Below are 25,178 nucleotides of genomic sequence, written 5' to 3'. Positions count from 1 at the left end.
TCTTTTGGTACCTCCTGAATTATAACCTTTCGAAATTTCACAATTTAATAGTCTAAAAATCATGCTGATACGATTTGTCATCTTAAAATAAGTAAGGGAGAAAATGCCCATTGTGAAGATTGAAATCAGGTAATAATTCAATTATTAGTATTTATAAGGAAGAATACATACATAGACACTGTCTACAGCTGTGAGTCTAAAAGGACTGAATGTGTTCAAATGAATCACTTTTTTTTAAAAGCAACAAATCTGTAACTCTTCATTTAGTTGAGCAGAGACAACTGTCTGCATCTTATACTGCCATGAAGAATCTATGACAGGGTGTGTTAAGATGGTAATTTCTTAGGTTTCTAACCTCAACAGAAAATGCCATCAGACTAAATTTCACGGGGGAGGGTGGTGGCAGCATAAAATCTGTTTGCAAAAAAACAAGCACAGCATGAGGTGGCACACAGGAGGCAGAAGTAGGAGGAGCACTGTGAGTCTGAGGCCAGCCAGGGCTACATAAGCAAGTTCAAGACCAGCCTGCATTACAGACCTGTCTCAAACAAACAAGCAAACAAATGCAATGGAAAATAAATAAATACAAAAAAAAAAAAAAAAAAAAAAAAAAAAACAAAGAAAAAGAAGAAAGGAAATAAGCTAATTTCTTCACCATAGGAAAATCACATTTTTCTATGTGGTGACCCAGTATTCATGAATAGAAAATATTTAAGAGATACTGCTTTAAATGTCTTTTTATAACTGTTGCATATATATAAGTAACATTTTGATTTTGCAGCTCAAAGATGAGGATTTCTTTTAGTGCATAAACATTCCAGGAATCATAAATATATTTGGTCTTTAATATTTTAGAGAATTAAAACAAAAAACAGTAAGACAAATGGGATTTCATTCTGAAACCAATAAAACTAAATTTGGGGGTAACGAGTAATCCCCGGAAGTTAAAACCTTAGAGAACAAAAAGTGAAACATGCTTGGAGTTCATCAGAATTTAACAATAAAGAAAAATGTAGGAAAATTTCTCTGGGTAATATACAGACTGTAACTTACATTTTGACATAAAATATATTGAAAGGAGGCTCAAATACCAGTAGAAATTAACCTGAAGTTCAGAGCAGCTTTATACATATTTTGATAATAAAGTCAATCCAACTAATATGAGACCTTATATTTACAATTAACTTTTAAAACTAGACTCTTACAAGCTAGTTATGCTTTTCTTTGAAACTTTTTTCTGGTCATTGCTGAACAGTACTGTGAATGGAGGGGAAGGCAGGCAATTTCTCCAAAAATCAGTAATAGTATTATTGTAAGGTACTTTGAAAGACATTAATTTTTAAGCAAACAAAACTCTTCCACATGATGAAGAAAAGATAGGATTTACAACCTTCAAACTGTACAAATTAAAAAGCAAAAAAAAAAAAAAGGGATAGAAACAATACAGAATTTTTACAAAATAAGAAATTAATAGTAGTTAATGTATTGTATATTGTTATAAGTAGTTGCTCAGATTAGAAGATTTAGGCATGAAAAAGATGATCAAACAATGAAATCACAAACTATTCTTTTTGATGAACTAACAGATTGGTAACGTAGTTATCTTGTATATACAAACATACACACAAATATATATATGAATCCCTACATACATATAATCGTTTCCTTTTTTCTCCTTTCTCCCATCCCAGTTGTTCTTTCCTTTTGAGCACTTTCTTCCTCTTTCATTTTCACAGTATCTATTGTACATTTTGGACCTTATTACTTTCTCTTTTTTTGGTTTTGTTTTTAACACCAGGGAGACAATATGATATTTACATGTGCAAGTCTGATTTAGTTCACTTATGAGTTTAGTGTCAAGTTGCATCCATTTACCTGTAAAAGCCTCAAGTTTATCCTTCTTTATAACTGACTAATACAGAGTGGTAACTTTTCAAGGCAAAAAGTGGTATTAAAACCTACTTTGGGAGGATAAAAACATTCAAGACATTAACTATTTTTTTTTTATCTTTTTCGTTTTTATCGGTACCAGGGATCGAACTCACGACTGCCTGCTTACAAGGCAGGCACTTATGCCGCTGAGCTAAATCCCCAGCCCCAAGACATTAACTATTAAACCGGACTAGCAATTTGTAAATAAAAATTATTTAAAAATACATACACACACTTTTAACAAAATCACCTGTCAACTTTGGAGGTTTCAAGGATTTCAGCAATGAAAAATTAGTAATTAAAGGAAGAAAAAGCCAAATATTTCTCTTTTCCTATAAATTTATTTCATATCATTAAGTAAAACAAGATAAACTTACTGAATGAAATGTATAAGAAGTATAGAATATGAAATAAAGTAGTAGGTACTTTTATAGAAAATATGTAGAGAAGGAAATTGGAAGGACGGCAACTGAGAGAGTAGCATTTTCACATTTGGTTAACATAGTAATCCTCTTTGCATCTTTAGTAGATAAACTCCAGTCATTTTACCTGTGTCATAACACAGGGGAAAAGATCACACTGTGAAAACAAGTGTCAACAGCTATAGACAAGTGTCTATAGAAATAGAAATAACAAATAACTCAAGGAAAAATAAATGTAAGGTTGTAAAATGTCTAAAAAGCAAATTCAATGAATTTTTAATGCAAAATTACAAACATAAGGCAGATTCATTCTGAACAGAGTATTTTATGTGTGCAAAGAATAAGCAAATCTTTACTTTGTAGATATAAAGAGAAAACCGAAGTGCTTAGGACATCAGAAAATGTCTAGCAAAAGGGTAACTAACACTATATCATTTAGAAAGATAGAATTTACTTGTGCTGGTGAGTTATTTCATGTAATGTATAGGAGCTAATTGTTAAAGACTGTACCAACTCTCTACAACGAATGAAATCATTATATGCCACAAACATGTACTAATAAAAACTAAAAAAATTCTCAACTATAGATTAAGTATAACAGGACATCATTTCACATATCATTTCAAATAAACTTTGTTCATGTAATAATATTTAAGCAGTTACCTACAGTCAGAGGGCAAAATGGAGAAGCGACTACAAAAATGGACAGCTTGCTTCTTCTTCAGAAAGGAAAATGAGTAGGGCTATTACATCCAAGCAAGTGGGAAGTACACAGAGAGTACACAGAGGGGTACTTCCCTGTGAGGATTCTAATGTCTTCCAGCCTCCTAAATGAGTATGCAGGCCCTGCTGAGCTCCTCAACACTACTGGCTCAAACACAAAAAGCAACTGAAATGAAGTGCCAGGAGAGCAGATGGGGGAATTAAGGAGAAGAAAATGCTTCTGTATCTCAGAGACTGCTTAACCCTAAAGGAAACATTAGGATGAACCTAAAGATTTCTCTATTCTTTTTTTAAAAAAAACATTAAAAGTTCATCAAAATAGGAGAAAGAGGCCTGTGTGGCTGGCTACCGCTCAGCCTTCCTTGGACAGCCACTGTTCCTCCTACCTCTCCTGGTGGCTCTCACACCCTGCTCTCTGTGCAGAGCACCACTCTTTACGCCGCAGTGCCTGCTGCAAGGGTTAGCACAGTAAGGGCTTCATACGTATCTTCTTTTAAATGAAATAGTTTAAGTGACTATTGAAAATGAAATACATCAGAGTCTAAAGGACTATTCTAAATGAAATAGTTTATAGTCTGCTACATTAAATGCTTAATTATTTTCATAGAAAACAGAAAAATCTGGTATTGGTTTTAAGTTTGCATAAAATTACACTTTAAGCATGAAATAGTTCTTCAAATGGAAGAAAAAGTAGAAAGGGTGAATTAACACCCAAATCCAGGTTATAAACCACCATTTAATAACTAAACACCTAAAACGTAAGACTTTTAATTATACACATTCAGTACCAACATTAGCACTGTGTGACAATTTTATCATTTAATCCAAATCACAATATGAAATGTGTATTTCAATACAAACAAAAATTGGAATGAAAATTTTGAAGTAGGTCTTATTTTACCTATATCATCAAGAAGTAAGATCAAGCTTCCAAACACAAGTTCAAAGACAAGTCAATCAATTTATTCACTGCCACCTATGTTTGGTGAATTAAAGCTTGCTACAACAGGGGGCTGGGGATTTAGCTCAGCGGCATAAGCACCTGTCTTGCAAGCAGGTGGTAGTGAGTTCGATCCCCAGTACCGATAAAAAAAAGGAAAAAGAAAAAAAAAGCTTGCTACAACAAAAAAGGAATGATAAATCTGGATTAAATGTCTACGAAATAAAAAGGAAAATATCATTAACTATTCTAAGTTCTAAGAGAGCCAGAGGACAGCTCAGTGGCATAAGTGCCTGCCTCACAAGCACAAGTTCCCAAGTTTGATTCCCAGTATAAAAAAAAAGAATTCAATCATACTGCAAACGAGGGTGTAAACAAAGATATAAGTACAAAGATAAAGTGAGGTTGTTTTCTAATATGAAAAACTTAAATGTATTCATTCAAGTGTTCAGCAACAGGAGGCTGGTTGAATAAAACCAAGTATACTATTCCCACTCGGAATATTAACCATTTTTAGGTGATTAAATAGAGAAAAATGTTTGTGACATATAACATGGTTATATTAAAGAAACTGTTTAGTAGTGATTCTGTACCTAGATATGCATCTTTCTGGAAACATATATGCATATGAATGTGTTGACAGTTACCTTTATAGAAGTGACTAATAAGTGACTAATAAATCTACTTTAGGACTTTAAAAAATCTATAAATAGACTATCTTCAAAAAGTCCTATTAAATTGTGTGGTTCTAACAGTGATTTTCTGTTCTGTTTTAAAGGTCTTAGTGACTTTTATTATTTTTTTGCCATATGGAATCAGGGAACACTTCACTGTATAAAATGGAATCACTGTTCTGATGAACTGAGCAAGGGAGACAGTAAAGGTCGACAAACCAGAACAAAGGAGATTGTCTTTTTTGAAGGCATTTTTCTTATAAAGCTTCAAGGAGAAGCCATTTCCTTATCACTCCAGCTAAAACTGGACTGTCTGGAAATAGCAGACAGAAGTGGAACCTGTTAATAAGAAGGCTGGACTCCTGTACCAGATGCCACTTAGCCCTAAGCAGATTTCTATGTAGTATCTTGGCTATATCATGTGCTTCTTGATTCCTTTTTGATGGTTAGGACACTTTTTTTTATGTATGAAAAAACATCAAAAAGAGATGTTCACCTTTTGCCCATCTAATCTCAGTCCACCCAGGTCAGGGTGGGCAGGAGACCTGGACCATTTAGGCACGCACGAGTGTAGCAGACCCTTAACACCAAGGAACACATGGCACCTGTAGTTCACAGCTCTAGACACAAAGGTGGAGAATCAGCGAGCACAAAGACCTCCTCACCTTTTCATTACTGTGCTAAGAATGTCAGAAACTAGAAAGATCAGTGTCCAGTGTAAAATGCAACACTGTGTGATGAAGTTCAGTGTGGCCTCTGCATCAGCCACGATGAAGACCCCACACCTGACAATCCCTGGAGACCCTGAAAGCCTGACAGTTCCTTCCCACCTCGGCCTTCAACAGACTGTATAAACAAAAACGTTAGGAGGAGCCGCGTCACTTACTGTATAGCTTTAGCAGACTGTAGTACAGCTGGTCTCTGTCACATTCAAACAGCTTTTGGGTCAACTCCACTAGTTTTTCCAAAGTTTCAATCTTAAAAATAAACAGATTTTCATTACATAAAAGGCTTATTTTAAAGATAACAAATAGCAACTGAATAATCTTTCGAATAGCTTTACCCATTAGGCAGGTTAACTAAAACCAGTGAACGGGCTAAGCACAACATGAATATACTTAGTGCCACTGAGCTGTCCACTTGTATATTTTACCACAGTTAACAAAACTATTTGTTTTGTTTAAATTAAAGTGATAAAGGAGCCTTACTGTCAATACCACAACATGAATATCTACTTGGTTTTAGGAATTGGGACGAAGGTACATTTTAGAAATTTAAAGGTGTCTGGGGTAACGGTATGGACAGGTATTTTAAAGATAACATAAGGCATTATGGTAGCCATTGTTAATTTTCTATTATCTTATTCCTGTTTCTGAAATCCTCTGTTGCTCTCATTGTTTTGTTTTGAGTAACTTTATTCTGTTTCATTTCGTTGTGTTCTCTTTAAAATAAAATTTAAAATATCCCTTAAAAAAAAAAAAAAGATCTCTGGGGCAACAAACAATAGCTTACATCTTTCATTAATAACTCCCTCCCCCAAACATTCCAGTCTTTTCCCTGTGGCTTTTAGCTGGCCTGATATGAAATGCCACTGCACTGGAGGGCAGGACGAGTAGAAATCCCATGGGGCTCTGTGGGCACCTCCTGCATTCACTCAGGACTGATGCAGGCTTAGCTGACAAGCAGGGGTTCATTTTGCACAAGTCAGTGCGGATAAACCAAGATAAAATCCTCACAGCCCAGGTTCACATCTTTAGGGCTTCTACTGCAACACATGAACAACAAATGAGCTATCACTTACTGGCAGAACCACCAAGGTAACACTGCTTCCATACTGTACCATCTCCTGACATCTCCAAACAGTCTTATGACTCATTTCTTTCTACTAATAGTTTTAAGTGTCTGAGACATCAGAAAAAATTAAACACAAACCTGATTATTAGTGATACATCTCTCACAAAACCACTGAAGTTTTGCAGGTCGAGCTCTAATGCCTGGAGTCTGAAAAATAAAATAAACAACATACATGGTAAGGCTTACTTAAATATTAATTTTTCCTTAAAGAGTTTTTCCCTCACGAATCTGCTGCGAACACATACACCAAAAGAAACCTATAATTTAATCTCACTGTTATCAAAGCCCTTTAATAAGTATTAAAGGAGAACATTGAATGTAACCCCCATGTAACTGTTTCTAGAAGTTTCAGGTTATTTCAAAGTGCTGCTGTGCAGGTAAGTATTCATTTCATAAATCTGTAATAAATATTTTAGTTCAAAAAGGAGCAAGGAACTAAATCAACTTGAAAATACGGCAGGTTAAGCACATGTGTGTGCATATTCTCACTTGCTCGTGAATGTATCCTTCCCTACACACACTTCTTTCAGAGGTTGTAACAGAATCAGATGAAAATTATTAGTATGTCGCATGTTAATTAGTATGTTAATTGTCAGAATAACTAATGGTTTTCTTTTTTAAAAGAAACATGTTTTGTAGACTATAATGTAACAAAATGATTCTACCAGAAATGCTGCCTAGCATCTAAAACTAGATGTTTAAAGAGTACAACAAGCTGAATACTTACAATTTGTTTATAGAGGTAATTTACTTCAATTACAACATATATTACATCCTCAATTAGAAGTTACCTTAGTCAACTGGCTTATTTCACAAAGTTGAATACTGGAATAACAGAAAAGCCATCCAACATAATTCCAAGGATTTGTCCCTCCAACAACAAAATTTTCATCATTTCTAAGAGTTTCATCACTTAATACTACATTTTAATCACGGCATTATGATCAGATCACTGCATATTCATAAGCACTGGCTGCTCCAGTGCAACAGGAATCACTTCTGCTGTCTCCACTCAGCGCTGTTGATGAAAACAGGTGACTCTTGGGTCTGACGGCTTATATTTATAAATCCCATCCTACTCTTTCTCCTCTTTCTCTTCTTCCTTCTCCTCCTTCTCCTCTTCCCCCTCCTTCTCAACACCACTGAGGCAAGGCCTCATGACATTGGCCAGGCTAAAGTGTGAGGTTTGGAGTTCAAGTACAAAAAAAAAAAAAAAAAAAAAAAAAAAATCACTGGCCAGGCTAGCCTTGATCGCCTGGACTCAGGCAGTCCTCACAGCTCAGCCTCCTACATGCTGGGACTAATGAGGTGCATGTGACCCTGCTTGACATCTTCATTATTTTCAACTTTAAAAATAACACTAAGGGCCAGGGATTTAGCTCACTGGCTCAAGCGCTTGCCTGGTAAGTGCAGTGTCATGAGTTCAATCCACAGTACCAAAACAAAATAAAACACCAGCTATATCAAGTAGAATTAGGAAATGAAGCAAAAATTAACATCCTACAGCCATGATAGAAAAATTGGTATAGTGTAAATTGTATAAATGTTCTCATTCTAACAATGCAAGTGTCCACATTTTGGGACACAAGAAGTAAATACTGACTAAACTAACCATTGAAATATATTCTCAAGTACCATTAATAGCTGCATTCGGGCATTATTTCTATTGAAGTGTTTTTCCACATCTGTTTTGTTTTACATGGATTACACTGAAAATGAGACCAACATCAATATATACAAAATGTCCTTGAAAACTAGTAAAGTAATCCTTTTTAAACATGACAAAATGTAAGAAGTACATTCACTTACAACTTTCAGTATTACTGCTAATCCAAATGCCAAAGGTCTAAACAGCACAACTTTCATGCAAACTCTCTTGTCTGTCTGATTAATCTGGCTGTCACTGGTAGAGCAGCGGACTCAGACAGCAGATCTTTCCATGTTTCATTTTGAAATTGAGAACTGTTTTCACATATAAATCTCAATCATCAAAAGAACATCTAGGTCAGATTAACTAAATCTCCTCCACAGCTGTAATAGTCAACATTTCTGGCTTATCTCTTAACATCTTATTGAATTTTAAATGCTGCAAGTTGAAAGTAGAAATGGAAAATGTAATAACACAGAGAACAGAAATCTAATTGAGATGTTAAATATATCAAAAGCCAGTTAATTAAAACAATCAAGTCACCTCTAGTTCTTTGTTTTTTTCTACATAAAATTTATTTAACAGACAGAAAGGATAAATAAGTATCATGATAGGAAAATTAATATGTCTGTTTCTATCTGAGTTATGTTTCCTTCATGGCGTAACTTTTTGCAGTAACTTTTCAGCACGAATTTTACTTGTATGGGGGGAAAAAAGTAAAGCAAAATAAAAAATCATCATCAGTTCTCTAATTCATTATATTATTCTGATACTGTCAATCTACTGGTATCACAACTAGCCTCTATTTGTCTTTTAAAAAAGACATCAAATTATTACCTTTAAAGTAGGAAGAAAGGAGTACTTTTCCATTGTATCTCAAACTCTATCTCAAGGAAGATCACTCCAAATTTGATTCAAACAGAAACTTTGACCTGGTTTGATTTTTGTTAGTAATAATATAAAGGAGATAGAAAACAAAACAGTGCCAACAAAACCCTCAGCCTAACAGGTCTTTGCGTTAGTGCAGTAGGAGTGAATACCATGTACACAGGATTTCCAGAAGTAGGGAAATACTCCCGAACCCAACTCAACTATTTATTCCACGGTTAGGACAGAGCAAGGAAGGGGAAATGGTATCATGCACACATTTGTCCTCCCCTCTGAACTCTTCAGAAGCAGACTTAAAGATCACTACTAAGGAAAATATGGCTGAGCACGTCAGCAACCGTCACAAACTGAGTATGATCTGCTTTACTGGGTACTGAAGAAAACATTAACTCATGGGGAAAGGGATATGAATTTACGTGATGACTGACACCGCATGAAATTTTGAACATTAAAGGGACGCAGCACTAGCTTAGAATCTGCTCTGTATATGAGTGTATTGAGGATTCATCCTATCTCTATAAGAAAGGCAAATTGGAATTAAAAGCTCTGAATTTGATCTAGTCAAGAATGAAGCCTAAGAGATCATTAGAGCTACACTTAGAACCAAAGGGAGTTGCCCCACACTGAGAAGACAGCAAATTTACTGCGGCTGCAGTGTGCAGTGAAAAACAGAAGACAAGGGGAGGGAAAACAAAGCACAAGGAGAAAGGAAAAAGTGAAAAAAGTTCAACTTCAGAGAAAAAAATTTTTTTGGTTTTGAGACAGGTCTTGCTATGTAATTCAGGATGGCCCTGAACTCATTGCCTAGCCCAGGCAGGCCTAGAATTTGTGGTAATTCTCCTGCTTCAGCCTCCCAAATGCTGGGGTTATAGGAATATGTAACCACGCCTAGCTGGGAGAAAAGATATTTTGACAGTTTAAGTTACTGAGGGGCCAGCAGATCATGGAGGCAGGTATGGTACAACAAAGTCAACAGAAAATGGGAAAACAGGACCCGATTCAAAGGCCACAGCTGCTGATAACTACTAAACTTCACAAAATGTCTTTGCCTTAATCAATCACCTCTCAAAACTGTTTTGTGAAGCTCATATTGTGATATACATGAAAACCATGAGAACTCTAAGAGAATTATTCTTCTTAGAGTTATATTGCTTAGCTGGTAATCTAGGCTCGTGGTCCAAGGAAAGAGGCTAAACTAAGAATTTCTATTTAGGGGCTGGGGATTCAGCTCAGCGGCCTAAGCGCCTGCCTTGCAAGCAGGCAGTCGTGAGTTCGATCCCTGGTACCGATAAAAAGGAAAAAGACAAAAAAAAAAAAAAAAAAAAAGAATTGCTAGTTAAATGTAAAGAAATTTGTGACTGTAACTGAGAGGCCTATGTCAGTGCTGAAGTAACTGCTGCAAGGGCTAAGGGTAAAGTTAAAAGATGTCTTTTTTTCCCCCACAGAAATCTGATAAAGAATTTTCACACTACTTTACCCTTATATGTGTATAAATCATCTCTTCCTGGATGTAATGTGCAGTCCTGAAACACAAAATCAATTATCCAAAGAGTATTTACTTATTTATTTGGCACCCAGGAAATACTGGGCTACTTTCTCAGGCCTTTTTAATTTATTTTGGGACGGGGGCCCTTTAAATTATCTAGGCTAGCCTCAAACTTGAGGTCCTCCTGCCTCATTCTCCTGCTGGGATTATAGGTCAGCATCACCATGACTGCCTCTTACTTTACCAACATGAGTGAGTGTGTGTGTGTGTGTGTGTGTGTGTGTGTGTGTGTGTACTGGGGCTAAATCGCTGGCCTTCACCAACATGTTATTCCTAAAAAGTGACTAAAAATATAAGCCATTAGTATAACTAAAGGAATGAAGTCATTTTTGTTTGTTTAAGAGAAATATCATGTTGCTTTACCATAATTTCTAACAAAAGGAATGTTAGAAGCCCGAGTGTTAACTTTAATCTTTGCTAAATGAAACACAAAGGAATTCTCATTTATAAAAATATTAACACTCCTTTCTTTATAAGGGGCCTTAAAAATGGTGATAGTAGTCAACTCTTTTCTGAGAAATGATCCTGAGTAATAATGTAAAAGTCAAATATGCCTACAGGAAGATGGGAATTAGGATTAGACTAAAAAGCTAAAATATTTATTAAAGGAAGAAGGAGTGAATAAGTGCTATTTCATTCATAAATGGAATGATGTGGTATTAATAATAACATTTAGAGTAGCTCTTACTTACATGCAGAAAAAGGAAGCAGCAGCAATGAAGGGTAAACAAAGTATTAAGTAAGATATATGGCTCATTTTTCTTCAATTATATATAAATGAAGAATGTATCAAATAGAAAGACATGAAAATCACAAAGATGTCTAGATGAGTAGCAGTATTAACAATGAGTCTTGGGCCGGGGATATGGCACAGCAGCACAGTGACTGCCTGGCAAGTGCAAGGTCATGAGTTCGATCCCCTGTGCCAAAAAAACCCAAAAAACCCAAAATAATTACTCTTAGTATTTTATATAATGTAAATAATATGTGCAAATTTTACTTGATTCTCTATGAGGCCGATTTTCATTGCTGGCAAAATACAGAAAGCATTTCATAAACATACCTGATATAATCAGTGTAAGTTTATAAAAATAGTTTGTGAACATCTCCTGAACGGTATAGTTCATGCCATGCCCCAGAACTGGAAGGAACTACAGAGAATTAGTCTAAAAAGATGAGTACAAAGGGCTGACATGCAGAAGGAAGGAATAAAACATGTACTAAGTGTTTCATGTACCAGGAACTCCAGATGTCATCTTATTAGTGTCACCTAATAAGTCTTCAGAGGCCGAACAGGGATAGAGTGCCTCTGAGCTATATTTTGAGTCCAGTATAAATTTATTTTTAACGTTTCTCAGGAGACCAGGGATATAGCTTCATGGTGCTCACTTGGAAAGCACGAAATCCTGAGTTTAATTCCCAGTACCAAAACACACACAAAAAATTTCAGAATCTGTTGTCTTCTGAAGTAACTTCAATTTCCTCCCTAAGACCAAAGGTCTCTAAAATCTGAAAACAATCTACACTTAAAAAGTAATTCTCATGATAAACCAGGCACGGTGGCACATGCCTCTAAGCCTAGTACTTGGGAGGCTGAGGTAGGAGACTCACTGCAAGTTCAAGGACACCCTGGCCTGTAAAGTGAGTTCAAGGTCAGCCTGAATTACACGGTGAAAGCCTGTCTCAAAACTGACCCCTGCCCCCAAAAATATATGTCTCATGAATCGTATTCCTAGAATGAATCAATCACAGATCTCCTAAGCAAAGTTGCTCATGCTAGGTTCAAACTTGCAATCCTGCTGCAGCCTCTCAGAGTCCTGTGATTACAAGTACAGACTTTTTTCTCTACTTCTTTGATCTGCCTCTAATACACTACCTTATGCCATCAAACCTGTGTATCACACCCAGCTCCTCTATATAATCTTCCATAATTCCTTACGCTGAGAATAAGTTCCTTTCTCTTCAACTCTCAGCTCTATTTGTTCTTGCTTATCTCAAATTACACTTTTCAGTATTAGCAGTCATCTCTCCATAGGAGTTTTATCTTTCAGTAGTTTCACACTGATATGACAGTTGAAAATGATTTAGTCGTTTTGTTCTCATTCCTTCCTTCGGAAGAAAATGATACTTCCGCCAAGCCTAAGAGTACACATTCTCATTGTAGAAACTCAGCAACTACAGAAGAAAATCAGCTATAATTCCATTCTATCATAATGTTTAGAAATAAGTTCATAATGTTGAATGATATCTATCTATCTCTCATCTAAAAAACAAAACAGGCCATATTTGTACAATGAATCTTGCATGCATTTCTATTCACTTAATGTGTGTGTTTTTTGAGTGGTGTATCTATCTCCCACAGTGTTTCAAGCACAAAGAAGCTTTGGATTCAATTATATTGACTCTGCTCCATTTGGGAACACCCTACTGCTATTTTGGAGAATGAGAAAAATGTTCAATATTTACAGGATTCTTTACATGCTCATACAGTCCAAGTTCATTAATTTTATATCATTTTTTATATTTTCAACAATCTTTAGAAAACTTAAGGTCCTGAATTTTAATGATAAAGAAAGCCATGTTCCCACTATAATTCATCCCAACTTAACCACAGAATGGCCCTGCAAATATCCTTTAGTGAATTTACATATATTAGATACCTTGCTGTTATATCATTGAATACTACACAGCTATTCTTTTTCCACTAATAATTTGTACTCATCCACTCTGAAAATTCTGTTGTCAGCAGTTATTCCTGAACAATGCATATTGGAAAAGCTCTAAAGTAATTAAGAGGATGTACTGTCTTGCCTATTCATGTGCCAAGCATATACTTATGCTAAGCATCATATAAAAATCATATGGATTTAAAAAGACAATATTGCAGGGTGTGGCAGTGCACACCTGTAATCCCAGCACTCAGGAGGCTGAAGCAGGAATACTGTTATAAGCTTGAGGTCAGCCTAAGCTACCCAAGTACATCAAGACCAGCCTATACTACATAGCAAGACTGTTTTAAAAAAGAAAACACAAAAGACAATCCCTAGAGGCTGGCGATTTAGCTCAAGCGCTTACCTGAGTTTGATCCCTGGTACCAACAAAACAAAACAAAACAAAACCCAAAAAGACAATCTCTTCCTTTAGAAAGCAATGAGAACTCATACTATTTATCACTTAACCAACATCCACAAAACGTAAGGTCCTTTACATATATTATGTAATAGAATCTTTCTTAATGACAAATATTATATTCATTTTTACAGATACAGAAGCTTAGAAAGGTTTAGTAACCCATCCAGTATCACATAAACAAGCAGACAGCAAAATGAGAACTTTCTCTCATGCCTTCAGCCTTTTCTGTTATATCTTATGTATTAGCAGAGAGAGAAATACACTTTCCTCTGGTAGAGCCTTTTACTACAAGTATGTGAAAGCCCAAGATTCCTTTTTACTCTGATCAGTGAACTGCTAATACTGACACCAGCCTACAGAGTAGCAAACTCAACAGGCAGACAGTGTCTCTTGTTTTCAGACTCACAGCATATTCTTAGTGCAAGAATTTATACTATTTTTTAGAAAATACTGATTGAATTACTTGAGCTACAGAAGCACCTAAGATAATGAGGAGGTAGAGTGAGTTAAAAGACAGAGAAAGAGAAGAAAAATTGTGAGTTGGTGTCACAGTCCTTTCCCCTACTAGCCTTTTTTCTTTGAAAAACATCAGGAAAAACAGTAATACTTTTTTTATAGGTCATGTGCCTATGTTTTTAGTTTTATAATAAGGAGTCATCTATATACAATTAAGGAGTTCACAAACCTTATGTCTTACATACCATGGGCATTTTTGGAAAAGGACACAGAGTTTAAAGTATAATTAAGAGAAATGTAGTTGCTTATGTATTTATAAATGTTTTAATAACATAAATCAATTTTCCTTGAAGTAATGTGTCCATCTTCTGTGGAATGTTTTTATAGTCGACAGAAGTATTTAATAGTGAAATCAATCACAATTTGGACAGACTTTATAGTTGCCCTTTGCTTTATCAATTCCAATAAGGAAAATTTCAGCAAAGCCTAGATAAAATATACTAATCCTAAATAGGCCAGGTTTGTCACCTACCATTCCCCATAAGCTGCTTACCACAGTGAAAAAAATAAATAAAGAAGAAAATTTAAATTAAATGCCAAACAGTTGCAGACAGCACTTGTTTGGCTGATTAACTTGTAGACAAGCATTACAAATAAATCTGAGCATGGTCGGCAGCAAATTAAATTCTACTGCTTTTAAGAACAAAGAATTCTTTGGTAAAGAGGATTAGCAACTTTACACCCAGGAATGCTAGTTTAATTTAATTGTTCCACAATCCAAGATTTAATATGCAAATATCATTTTGATATATAACAGTGAATTTAACAAAGTGAGGAAACAAATTCAATATACAACCAGACAGCCTTTTCTGAACTGTAATTATATACAATAAAGAAGCTGGCCGAGTCCCCCCCCCGCCCCTTTCCATTACTAGGATTGAATTCTATTAACATGAATCAGAACAAGTGTTAATTAAAGGTTAAAATTTTTAAATGTATTTTAATTAAGAGTCTAAATAGCTGTACAATTAGAATACTGTACTTAAAAATCACACCTCAATGATCTTCTTGGCTTCTTTGTAATTTCCTGTTTGTAGGAAGGCAAAGAAGATATCATAGAGCATCGTCATTTCACCTTGTTCTTGGCTTACAAAGTCCATTGCTAGGCAAGAGAGAAGAAGAAAAAAAATTTATACATATATATTTAAATCTATTAGAAGAAAAAATAGAAATACAATATGATATGAAGTTCTGGATAAATAAAAAAAGAAAACTTTATCTTAAAGTCAAACATTAAGAATAACTTAAAAGATTACAGTTTCATTAAATGACTTTTTCTGTTATATTATCTAGTAACATACACATATGACATTAAATACCCAAGATTAGCTTCAAAGAGAACTGATGAAGGTAAGATGTTAAAATCTTCATAAAGGGCGAGCATTAAAGAGAGCAAAAAAATAACAGCTGGGTAATTTTTCCAAAGAAACAGTTATTAACTATCAAGGATATGCACAGTGTTGAAAATCTATCCGATTGATATCTTTCTATTCAATTCACAAGTATGACAGAGTTCCTCTAGATATGCATACTTTCTATTAAATTTCATCTTCACAACAATATAATCAGATTAAATAAGCAATAAGGAAAAAAATCTAATTAAAATACTTGAAGGTAACGAACCTTTCTGGATTAGATCAGTCTCGCCTTTCTCTATCAGCTTACATAAGACATCATGCATCCTTGGTAATATTTTATATTTTTTATAACAATCAATGCTGGCTTCAAGAGCAGCAGGTAAGTCACCCCTATGAAAAATAAAATAATTACAATTATAAAATATATCTAAATTCAGTTTAGGCTTTCAGTAGCAGTTTAGAAACAGGTAGAATGACAAATAAAAATGTAAACATTAGTGTTTTACTTAAGGTAAAAAACCATAAGCCTAAATGGAAAAAAGAAAAAACTTTATATATGTTTAAAATATATACAACTAGGGCCAGGGATTTAGCTCAGCCATATACGCGCCTCCTGACAAGCGCGAGATCGCCAGTTCAATTCCTGGTTAAAAAAAAAAAATTATATATATATATAAAACCAAATTATTTTGCTTGGTAAGTGGTACTCAGGGTTAAAAAAAGTCAGCAGATGAAACCATTCTCTGATTTTATTATGATCTAACTTTATGTAATAAACTGCTTTAAGTATGTATTATTTCAAAAATAAAAACTAGCATGAAATCTTTTTTCCAATTACTGATGTACTTTCATAGCTATCAGCAATTTCAGATTTGGGAAACATTATTGCACGTCAATAAACAGCTGTCAAGGAATTTTTATGCACTTATCAACATTAACATCATATTTTTCAAACTGCGGCCTCACTAGATCAAAACTGCAGCCTGCATGCACACTGGAACTGACTATTGCTAAGATACTCTTGATGGTCAGGGAATTCCAGGATTCGAAACATTTTCAATACAGGGTAAGGTTTTTAAAAGTTACTTTCAGTTGTAAAGTCAAAGCCTTTTTTATCTGGTAATAAAAAGACATTTTCGGGCCAGGGAGTTAGCTCAGTGGCATAAGCACCTGCCTTGCCAAGCCTGTGGTCGTGAGTTCGATCCTGGCACATTAAAAAAAAAAGACATTTTCATTTCTTAAGTAAGAGTATGGAAACATTTCTTCATGGGTCTTCAAAAAGCGTTTTTTTCCCCTTTTAAAAGGAACATGACATGAAAACTATGTAAGAAAGGCCTTACAAGAACTATAGAGATTAGGTGATTCAATTCTTCTGCCCCTCCTTTTACTTCTAAAGGGATAAGAAAATTGAGGCATTTAAAGTTCGACTGAATCGCCCCTATCTACAGAGTAAGCAGGGCAGGCAGTGGCAGCAGAGCCCAGACCTCCACTTTCAGGGCAGGCATCTCATTACACATTATGCTCTATGAAAAGCACCGTCTGTATAACCCCATAAGATGGTACAGTCTGGCATAAGAAATTAATGAAATGTAGTTTAAAAGAGTCATGGTCAGAGACAGACAAGAGTACAATCCATGACAATTAGCGGCAGCAATGCTGGCAGAGAACAGAAATTTCTTTTACAAAGGCAACATTTCAAAATGAAGAAACCCTTTTAAAATTTCCTGTTAAAGCCTTAACATTTCTGTCCATTATACAACTGTTACGTTGCTCAGATCAGATTGCTATTTTATCTAGATTCAGATTTTAAGCTGTACTAAAAAGTAAAATACAATGAAGAAGTGTTAATTTCACTGCAATAACACTGACATAATGAAAACAAGCCTATCCTAATGGAACTCTACCTTCTCCTCTTATGAAACCCTGTTTACAGTGCATCTTCCGGCACCCCACAGAGTCATTTGAATTTTTGTCATTTGGGGTGAAGACTAAATTACAGGTTAATTTCAAAACCATAAGTAGATGTTGCAGGCTAGATTACTGTCATACAAAAGAAATGCTATAGTAGTTACCACATATGATATAAAGCTTTATATAATCAGTATTTTCTCTTGCTTCAGACACAGGTTCTGTTAGTGCCCTTCTACAATTCTGCTTAATGGAAAACCACTAAACCATTTTTTAAGAGTAAAACTAACAGATACTATTTTTTTTAATTAAAAAGATTTGCTTTTTCAGATCAATTCCCAAGCTAAAATAGTATTGTCTCATTGTATTTTTCCTGCAGTAAGTCAAAACTATCAATAAGAGAATAAGTAATTGTTCTGTCAACCAAAGCAACATGTTAAAAATCTTTGGTCTCCCAATATATGCTTCTGAAAATTATACATACTCTGAACAACAGAAAAGAGCAGTAAAATAAAAATACTTCATATATTTGTTAGTAATTTTAAGTATCAGTATTATTGCTCTCAGAGTTACCAACAAAATGAATTACAAATCTACAATGAAATATTTCTTACAAATGTAATGAGAGAAATGAGGTAAATAACTAGTCGGTTCTTTTTGGTCTCTATTATCTGCATTCTGACTTGTGGATAGATCATGTCACTTTTAAAAAAGCAAAAATTTACATTCTTACATGGTTTATGTCATCAATAATCTTTCCTATTAAAGCTTGAAAATTTAGGTTATGGAAATTAAAAATGTGAAAAAATTACAATAAATTCACCTGGTTGTGAAGACAGTCTACACTCAAAGCACTGTGGATTTCCATCTCAGCTGATGAGCGTGCAGCTCACACACTCTTAGAAGTGGTGGTGAAAAACAGACTATCACAAAAAGTGAAGTCGAGGGCCTTCCATTTCCCTCCAGCTCTAACACTTGAAGGGCCATGAATCTGAGCTCCTCATGTTTCACACCAGCAAATAAAGTCATCATGTGAAAACACCACTGTAATAGGCAGGGTGAAATCAGTTAAAAGCAGCAAAATATCTAAAAGAAAACACTGGAAACTTCTTCCCAATCAAAATGCAGAATACATTACCAGTGTACTTCTAGCTTCTGTGACCTAAAGTGATCTATGATTTCTTTTGTACGTTTTGTATGACAGTAATGACTTAAAACTCTCCTCAAAAATAACAATAACATTTTGAAAAAATCTTGTCGATACATTGATTCTACATTCAAAACTTTAATGCTGTACTTTACTTGCTTAATTTCTAAGACTTTATATACAGTTTTAAAGAGTCCATTCCTGAAAAAAATGTAGTCACTGCTTTCACAAATCTTAACATAAAAATAAACCAACTGTTTTATATTCTGATTGTTTGAGACAGGGTCTCACTTTGTAGTTCAGGCTGGCCTTAAACTCACTATGTAGCCTAGACTGGCCTCAGAGAAATTATCTAGAACCCAGGCTGGTTTTGGAGAAACTCTTAGGTATCTTCCTGCCTCAGCCTCTCTAGTGCTAGGATTATAGGCATTTACCATCATATCAGGCAAGAAAAACAAATCTTAACAAACTATTCTAAAATATCAGCGATGATATTTTTTAAAGACTAGAACACCCCAAATTTCAAGAAACTATATAATTTAACTCTTATGAATTAACTATTTGTGCTAATAAAAAGCATTCATTTAAAAATATTTTAATTGATGCAAATTAACTGAAGTTTTACCAAAAGTATTTGGGGGGGGGTGCCGGAAATCGAACTCGGGACCTTGCACTTGTCAGACAGGCGCTGTGCCACTGAGCTACATATCCCTAGTTCCTAAAAGCATTTTTAAAAGTGCAGTTGAAATTTTACCAAATTCTGTAAGCCTATAAAAGGCAAAACTAGGGAAAATGATTCTGTAATTCTGATTTTAACACACACAATTGAGTGGGTCCAGAAAGCAGTATGAAAACTGAAGGGAGTTATATTTATTAACTTCACTGGATTTACTTGGCCCTTATCAAGACTTATTCTACAATCTATAGTTCATTTTAAGGAAATACAGGTATATAAACAAGTACTATAATTTTTCAATACATACGGTAACATTCAAAAAGGCTACTTTGAAGTTCGTGTAGATAATCTGATGTCTCTTATTTTAGTTTTTAGTATAAAATTATAGTGTGGTAACAATGACAGAAAGACAAATGCTAAACAAGATGTAAGCTTGTCGGACAGTCACTCACATGAAATATCTGATAAGAAATATTTTCTTTAAGAGATCAGGAAATGAAGTATTCCTAACTCAAAAAAATTCCTCAACGTATATAATGATAAAAATCATACATGTGTTCCACACAATCTTGAGTTATTAAAACTTCCTTTGGAAATAACTTTTCAATCCAAAGCACATACTTAAATAACAAAAAGAAAGATGACAAATACTGATTTTTAATTGGAATAAAGTGCTTCAACATTATGCATAAAGTGTTGGTGAAGTAGCAATTTACCTGAAGGGCTTACTGACTGAAAAGCTCTCAAATCTAAAATCACCAGAGAAAAGTGGAACTGGGGTACTGGGGGAGGGGGTAAGGGTTTAAAAAAAGAAAAAACAAACTCAACACCATAAAAACAAACTATTCTATAAATCTTCAGCAGATGTTTAGCAGTGCAGAGAAACTCAGGAGAAACCATCGTCTTCACAAAAATTATTCTGTTAAGAGAACCAGCATTGAAACAGCTAAATGTTTTTTCTGTTCAACATCTATAAATGAAGAATCTTCAAGGAGACTGGTGCAATTACAACTAATCCTCCCCAAAAAATTAACTGTGTTGAAGGCTTTGTAATTTCCCTAGGTACAATTTAGCTGTCACTTACTTTAAAATTTACTCAAACATGCGTTCCGAACAGCACTAACTTCACATGTCAAGTGCTTTCCAGCCAATTGAGTCTAAACTGGAAGTCGGTGTTAAACAACTGAATGATTAGACAAGATAGCTCATTTCCCTGCTCTTTTGTTCAGAATAAAATGCCACATTTACATTATCAGGCTCAACAGGATTTTCTGACAGAGGGAGAAAAAATCCTACTGCACACTGTCCGTACTAAGCACATGAAGCCTGTCATTTACCAATCATCCTTCAAAAAGCAATAGCCATGAATGTAACTTAATTACGACCCAATGATCCTTGACGAAAAATCATCTTATCACTGTCCTGTCCCCCTAGGGCAAATGAAACACTTTTGTCCTTTGGCACTGATGATGCTAAATTCTTAATTGCAATAATGGAGTAAAAGAGCCAAACCTCCTTAATTTCCTTTCAGGACACAAAGAGTTTTATTCTAAAAGGCAAGCATTCCCATAAATAATAAAAGTATCCAGTACAAATGAAGATGTTGAAATTGAAGGGGAGCATGTGTGACAGAATAAAAAGCATTTGAACAGTGTATTTCCTATTTATTTAAAGTATAAAAGCATTAAAGTGAGCTTTAAAACTTACAATATTAGAAGTTCATCTTAGAGAAACTGATGTTTGTGAAGAACTCAAGATTAATTTAGCAAGAGTTCTGGTTATGTATACAAAGTCCATGATACACATAAAAAAATACATATGTGCGCATACAGATTATAGCACAAACCAGTGCATGCGTGCACACACAGACACACACACACGCAATCCTTAATGGAAAGCAGAAATTAAAGCTGCTTTGATCATTTGCAGTAATATAATCCAGTTAAACAGCTTCAGATATTTTTCACATGCAATGAAACCAAAATAGATCAGCTATAAAATATAAAACAAGTGAATCAGAAGCTGCACCATACATATTTTTATGCTTTCAAATCTAATGGCTCAGATTTTATTGATTTTCCCTTACTATAATATGAAGACTAATCAAAAGTTCTTTTTAATCTATTTTAAAGCATTTCATCTACCTTGGTATGGAGGATTCCTACCATCTCTTTGAAACAGGTATGATTTTAATAAAAGAAATATATTTTAAAACAAACTAGAAAAAACTACTTATAGTAACACTCAACACTCATTTACACTATAAGTAGATATATGGCTTACAGATTTTAATATAAAAGAAATACACAAATATTTAACCACACATATTTCTTTGCTGTTCAATTCAGGCATTATCATTTTAATAATATACAAGGCCAGTTGACTAACTTCTTTATAATATAAAACTGATACTATTTTTGATTTCTCTTGGCACATGAATATGCATTATTTCTAAACCTACAAAGCATTTCCATATTACCTAAGTAACACAACTGAAATTATTTCTTCCTGTGCATTTTATCCATGCTAGAAGAGATGATTCAAAATTAAAATCCAAGGAATACTAAAGATTATCTTTTGGAATTCAATCTCATAGACTGGTTCAGAATTACAATATGAAAGTGATATCCTCTTTAAAGTCTTCTGCAATGAAATGCCAAAAAGATGATTGCCTTTGAATGAAAGATTGCAGAGTTTTTAAACCGATGCTCTGAAATGTGTTTTACAATTTTATCATAAGTTCGAATAAATAAGGCTCACCTCCAGATACACTCATAACCTAGTGGGATCAACCGCATGGTATTAACTGCAAATCAGTGAAGAGTGAATATATTTAATGAAATCAAATACATGTGGACTTTTTGACAACCTAGTGTAGTTAATCCTAGTATTTGTCATGATTCTGAATTTATTAGCTACCAACAAAGTTATTGTATAAAAGTTTTAAAATGACTGTTTCGTTCCCACATTTCCCCCAAGAAAAGTGATACTACAACTTTCTGCAATTTTACAAATGTGAAAGTTTCTTTGTCTCCATTTCATAATTCTTATGATGTAAAACAGCAGATGCAACCCCTTTTCTGATAGATAAAAAAGACCCTGATATGGAGAATATCTCTGCAAAGTAAAAACAGCACTCAAGTTAAGAAAAACAAAACCTCCCCAAACAAATACAGAAGGTAGGAATTTAAGTATCTGAAAGCAGGAAGATATTAATCATAAAGGAAAGGATACTAAATTCGATTTCCTTAGCTCAGTTAACAAAGATAACCAATTTGACTGAGACGTAAAGTATCTGATGTCTTAAGTAATGAAAAGCACAGAGCACGCTCCATCTGAACTCTATGCCGTTTCCATTTTGCTTTGGCTACGCTCTCCTTGGTTCATGAGCCCCATCTGCAGACCTCTTTTGGAAAGCATTCTCATCGTCACTGTCCTCACTGTATTTCTATTGGTGTAAAGATACTTTTCTACCACGGCCTCATCTATCTTGTTAATTATTTTATTTTTGTCCAGTAGGTGTAGGAGGGCCTAATTCTTCTGGGAACCAGGCCCATTTCTTTTCAATCCTTGTGCAGAGTTCCACACACAATTTGCAGAGATGGATCTTTTAAACACTTGAAAAAATTCTAGTAGGAAGCATATTAATTATAGGATTTTTATATAAAGTTGGCTGTGAATATGAGAACTCGGTAACACAGTAATTGTTTGAATCACTATTTTTTTAAAAGGATATAATGCTAAGATCATGGAGGTTAAGGTCTGAACAATCATCTAACTCTGATAACTGCTTATGATTGGACAGCAAAGGAATTATTTTAGGTGTGTGGGCATATGTGAGTTCACATATATTAATATACACATTTCCTAATAGACAGCTAGTTAAAAGACTGTTCTTTATCTTAGATTTAAAATTCAATACCAAATCCTTCCTTGTATCTAGCTAATTACATTCCCTAGTAAGTACAAACTTACAGAAATTTGAAAAGACTATGAGAACCGTTAAAATACAAAATTTTATTTTTCTCCTGTCACTGACATCTATACTAAAGTAAAAAAAAATTCTAATCACAAAATAAATAAGCAGTTACGAACTGCATGAAGCCATGAAAAACATGACCAAAGAGGTAAGATCTAGAAAAGTTAAAAAGCAAAACAAAATAAAATAAAATACAAATTGAAAAAATAATCATTGTACTTAAGACACTTCAAATGTTATGAGTAGACTGATTTTTATGATTTTCATTACAACAATACCTTAAATTAGGTTCACCAAGAGCATTTCAAATGAAAAATTTCCAAACTCAGTAAATCTTGACCTGTCATCAAAATTCACCTTTCCTCAAGACAGTCATTGAGATTTCACAAAAGCTAGAATAACTATACTGGTATACAAGATTAAAACTACCATACGGACCCCAAAACCACTATAGGTATGTTTTTAACATTTACTGCTTGGGTAACAGTCATGGCACATAATCAAAACCCCAAGGGGATCCTTCTTTTCTGTATTTATTATTAGCACTTATTACGCTCACAAATTAGAATTTGTTTTCATGTACTATAACCACATATTCCTACCAAAAGAAACAAAAATCACAAAGATTATTCCATTAAAAATCTCAGAACCAAAGGACCTCGGGTGGTTTTAAAGGTCACCGAGCTAAGTACACTTAGCTCTTTCATTCTTTGGCAAATGACTCTGAAGGCTTCCATATAACCACAGTATTTATAGAGTATAATCCCCAAGTGCTTAGACTCATTTTTAAACATAACATTTAAAATGAAAAATCCAAAGAACTTACTTTTCCAGGTGTACAGTGACCAAGGGGAAACTTATGTTGGTAGATGGTTTTGCTAACCCTAGAGTCACGATGGCTTCATGCAACTGTTTCACCGTTTCACTTTCACCTCTTAAAGCTGCGCCATTTAAGATGTGGAAAAAGGACAAGACTGTTGCATCTTTGATAAGAACATCCTTCTCTTTCATCTCCTTCAGAATGTTAATAGCATCTACAATGAAGTAACACAAAAGACCCTTAGGTAATTTCATGTAGGGAAAACAAACTGCTATTAAAACAGCATTTCAAGCCCAGCAGGAATGTAAATTCTAGTGTATAATGCCGATTTCAAGTTAATTACTACTTGCATTTCTAAACGAGACTACAATTATAAATCCACAATAGCATGGTTTTATCATTTCCCTGCAACTTTGACTACAAATTATAGATAGAGACTGTATGCCCACTCTGCACCACATAACCCTGTACAGTCTGCCCTATAGCTGTAAGATCCTCCTAAATGGATGCTTTTATCATTCAGAGCTAACATCTGCTAAATCACACCATTGTTTCTTCAGCAGATGGCTTGTCAGGAGGCCAGATAATAAAGATGTGTTTACACTGTATATACAGCCAGACTAATGGTCTGATACCGATAGGGCCTGTTTGCTATGTCGATACTAATTAGCCAAGCAGAGCCAATGAAAGCTTTCCAAAAGACTGCATGTTAATACATTAGATTCATTAAGCTTCATTAGGAAGCAGAAACAAACATTTTAGGATATGGAATAAGTGCATTTTTATAATGTTATTCTTAATTATTACACAGACAAAATGTTTTGACGATGTTACAAAAAGTGATTTTAAAAAAGCAGGCTAATCTTTATAAAAGAGTTTTCTGCGTTAGAAAGGCTTCCTACGAAATATTTCAGTGTTCAAATCATGTTCCCTATACATTTTCCCCCTAAAACAGCCTCTTCTAAAAAGGAAGAGAGGAAGGCTAAACATGAAGTTCCAAAATAAAGGCAAATCA

General features: G+C 34.5%; 1 protein-coding gene across 1 annotated transcript in view; it reads right to left on the bottom strand.

Moving 5' to 3' along the window:
- Positions 1–25,178, bottom strand: part of Lrpprc (leucine rich pentatricopeptide repeat containing) — a 98,228-nt gene that overhangs the window by 24,376 nt on the left and 48,674 nt on the right. The window contains exons 23-27 of the mRNA XM_003473055.5: positions 24,170–24,377; positions 15,899–16,023; positions 15,271–15,377; positions 6,624–6,692; positions 5,578–5,668 (exon numbers count right to left, since the gene is read on the bottom strand). Of these exons, the coding sequence (XP_003473103.2) occupies positions 5,578–5,668; positions 6,624–6,692; positions 15,271–15,377; positions 15,899–16,023; positions 24,170–24,377 (600 nt within the window). The remainder of the gene's footprint in view (positions 1–5,577; positions 5,669–6,623; positions 6,693–15,270; positions 15,378–15,898; positions 16,024–24,169; positions 24,378–25,178) is intronic.

The sequence above is a fragment of the Cavia porcellus genome, unplaced genomic scaffold, assembly GCF_034190915.1.
Source record: "Cavia porcellus strain 051 isolate PalLab524CR breed Dunkin Hartley unplaced genomic scaffold, mCavPor4.1 scaffold_1, whole genome shotgun sequence".
NCBI classification, from domain to species: Eukaryota; Metazoa; Chordata; class Mammalia; order Rodentia; family Caviidae; genus Cavia; species Cavia porcellus.
The sequence above is the reverse complement of the archived record's forward strand: the minus strand, read 5'-3'. Positions and strand labels throughout refer to the sequence as shown.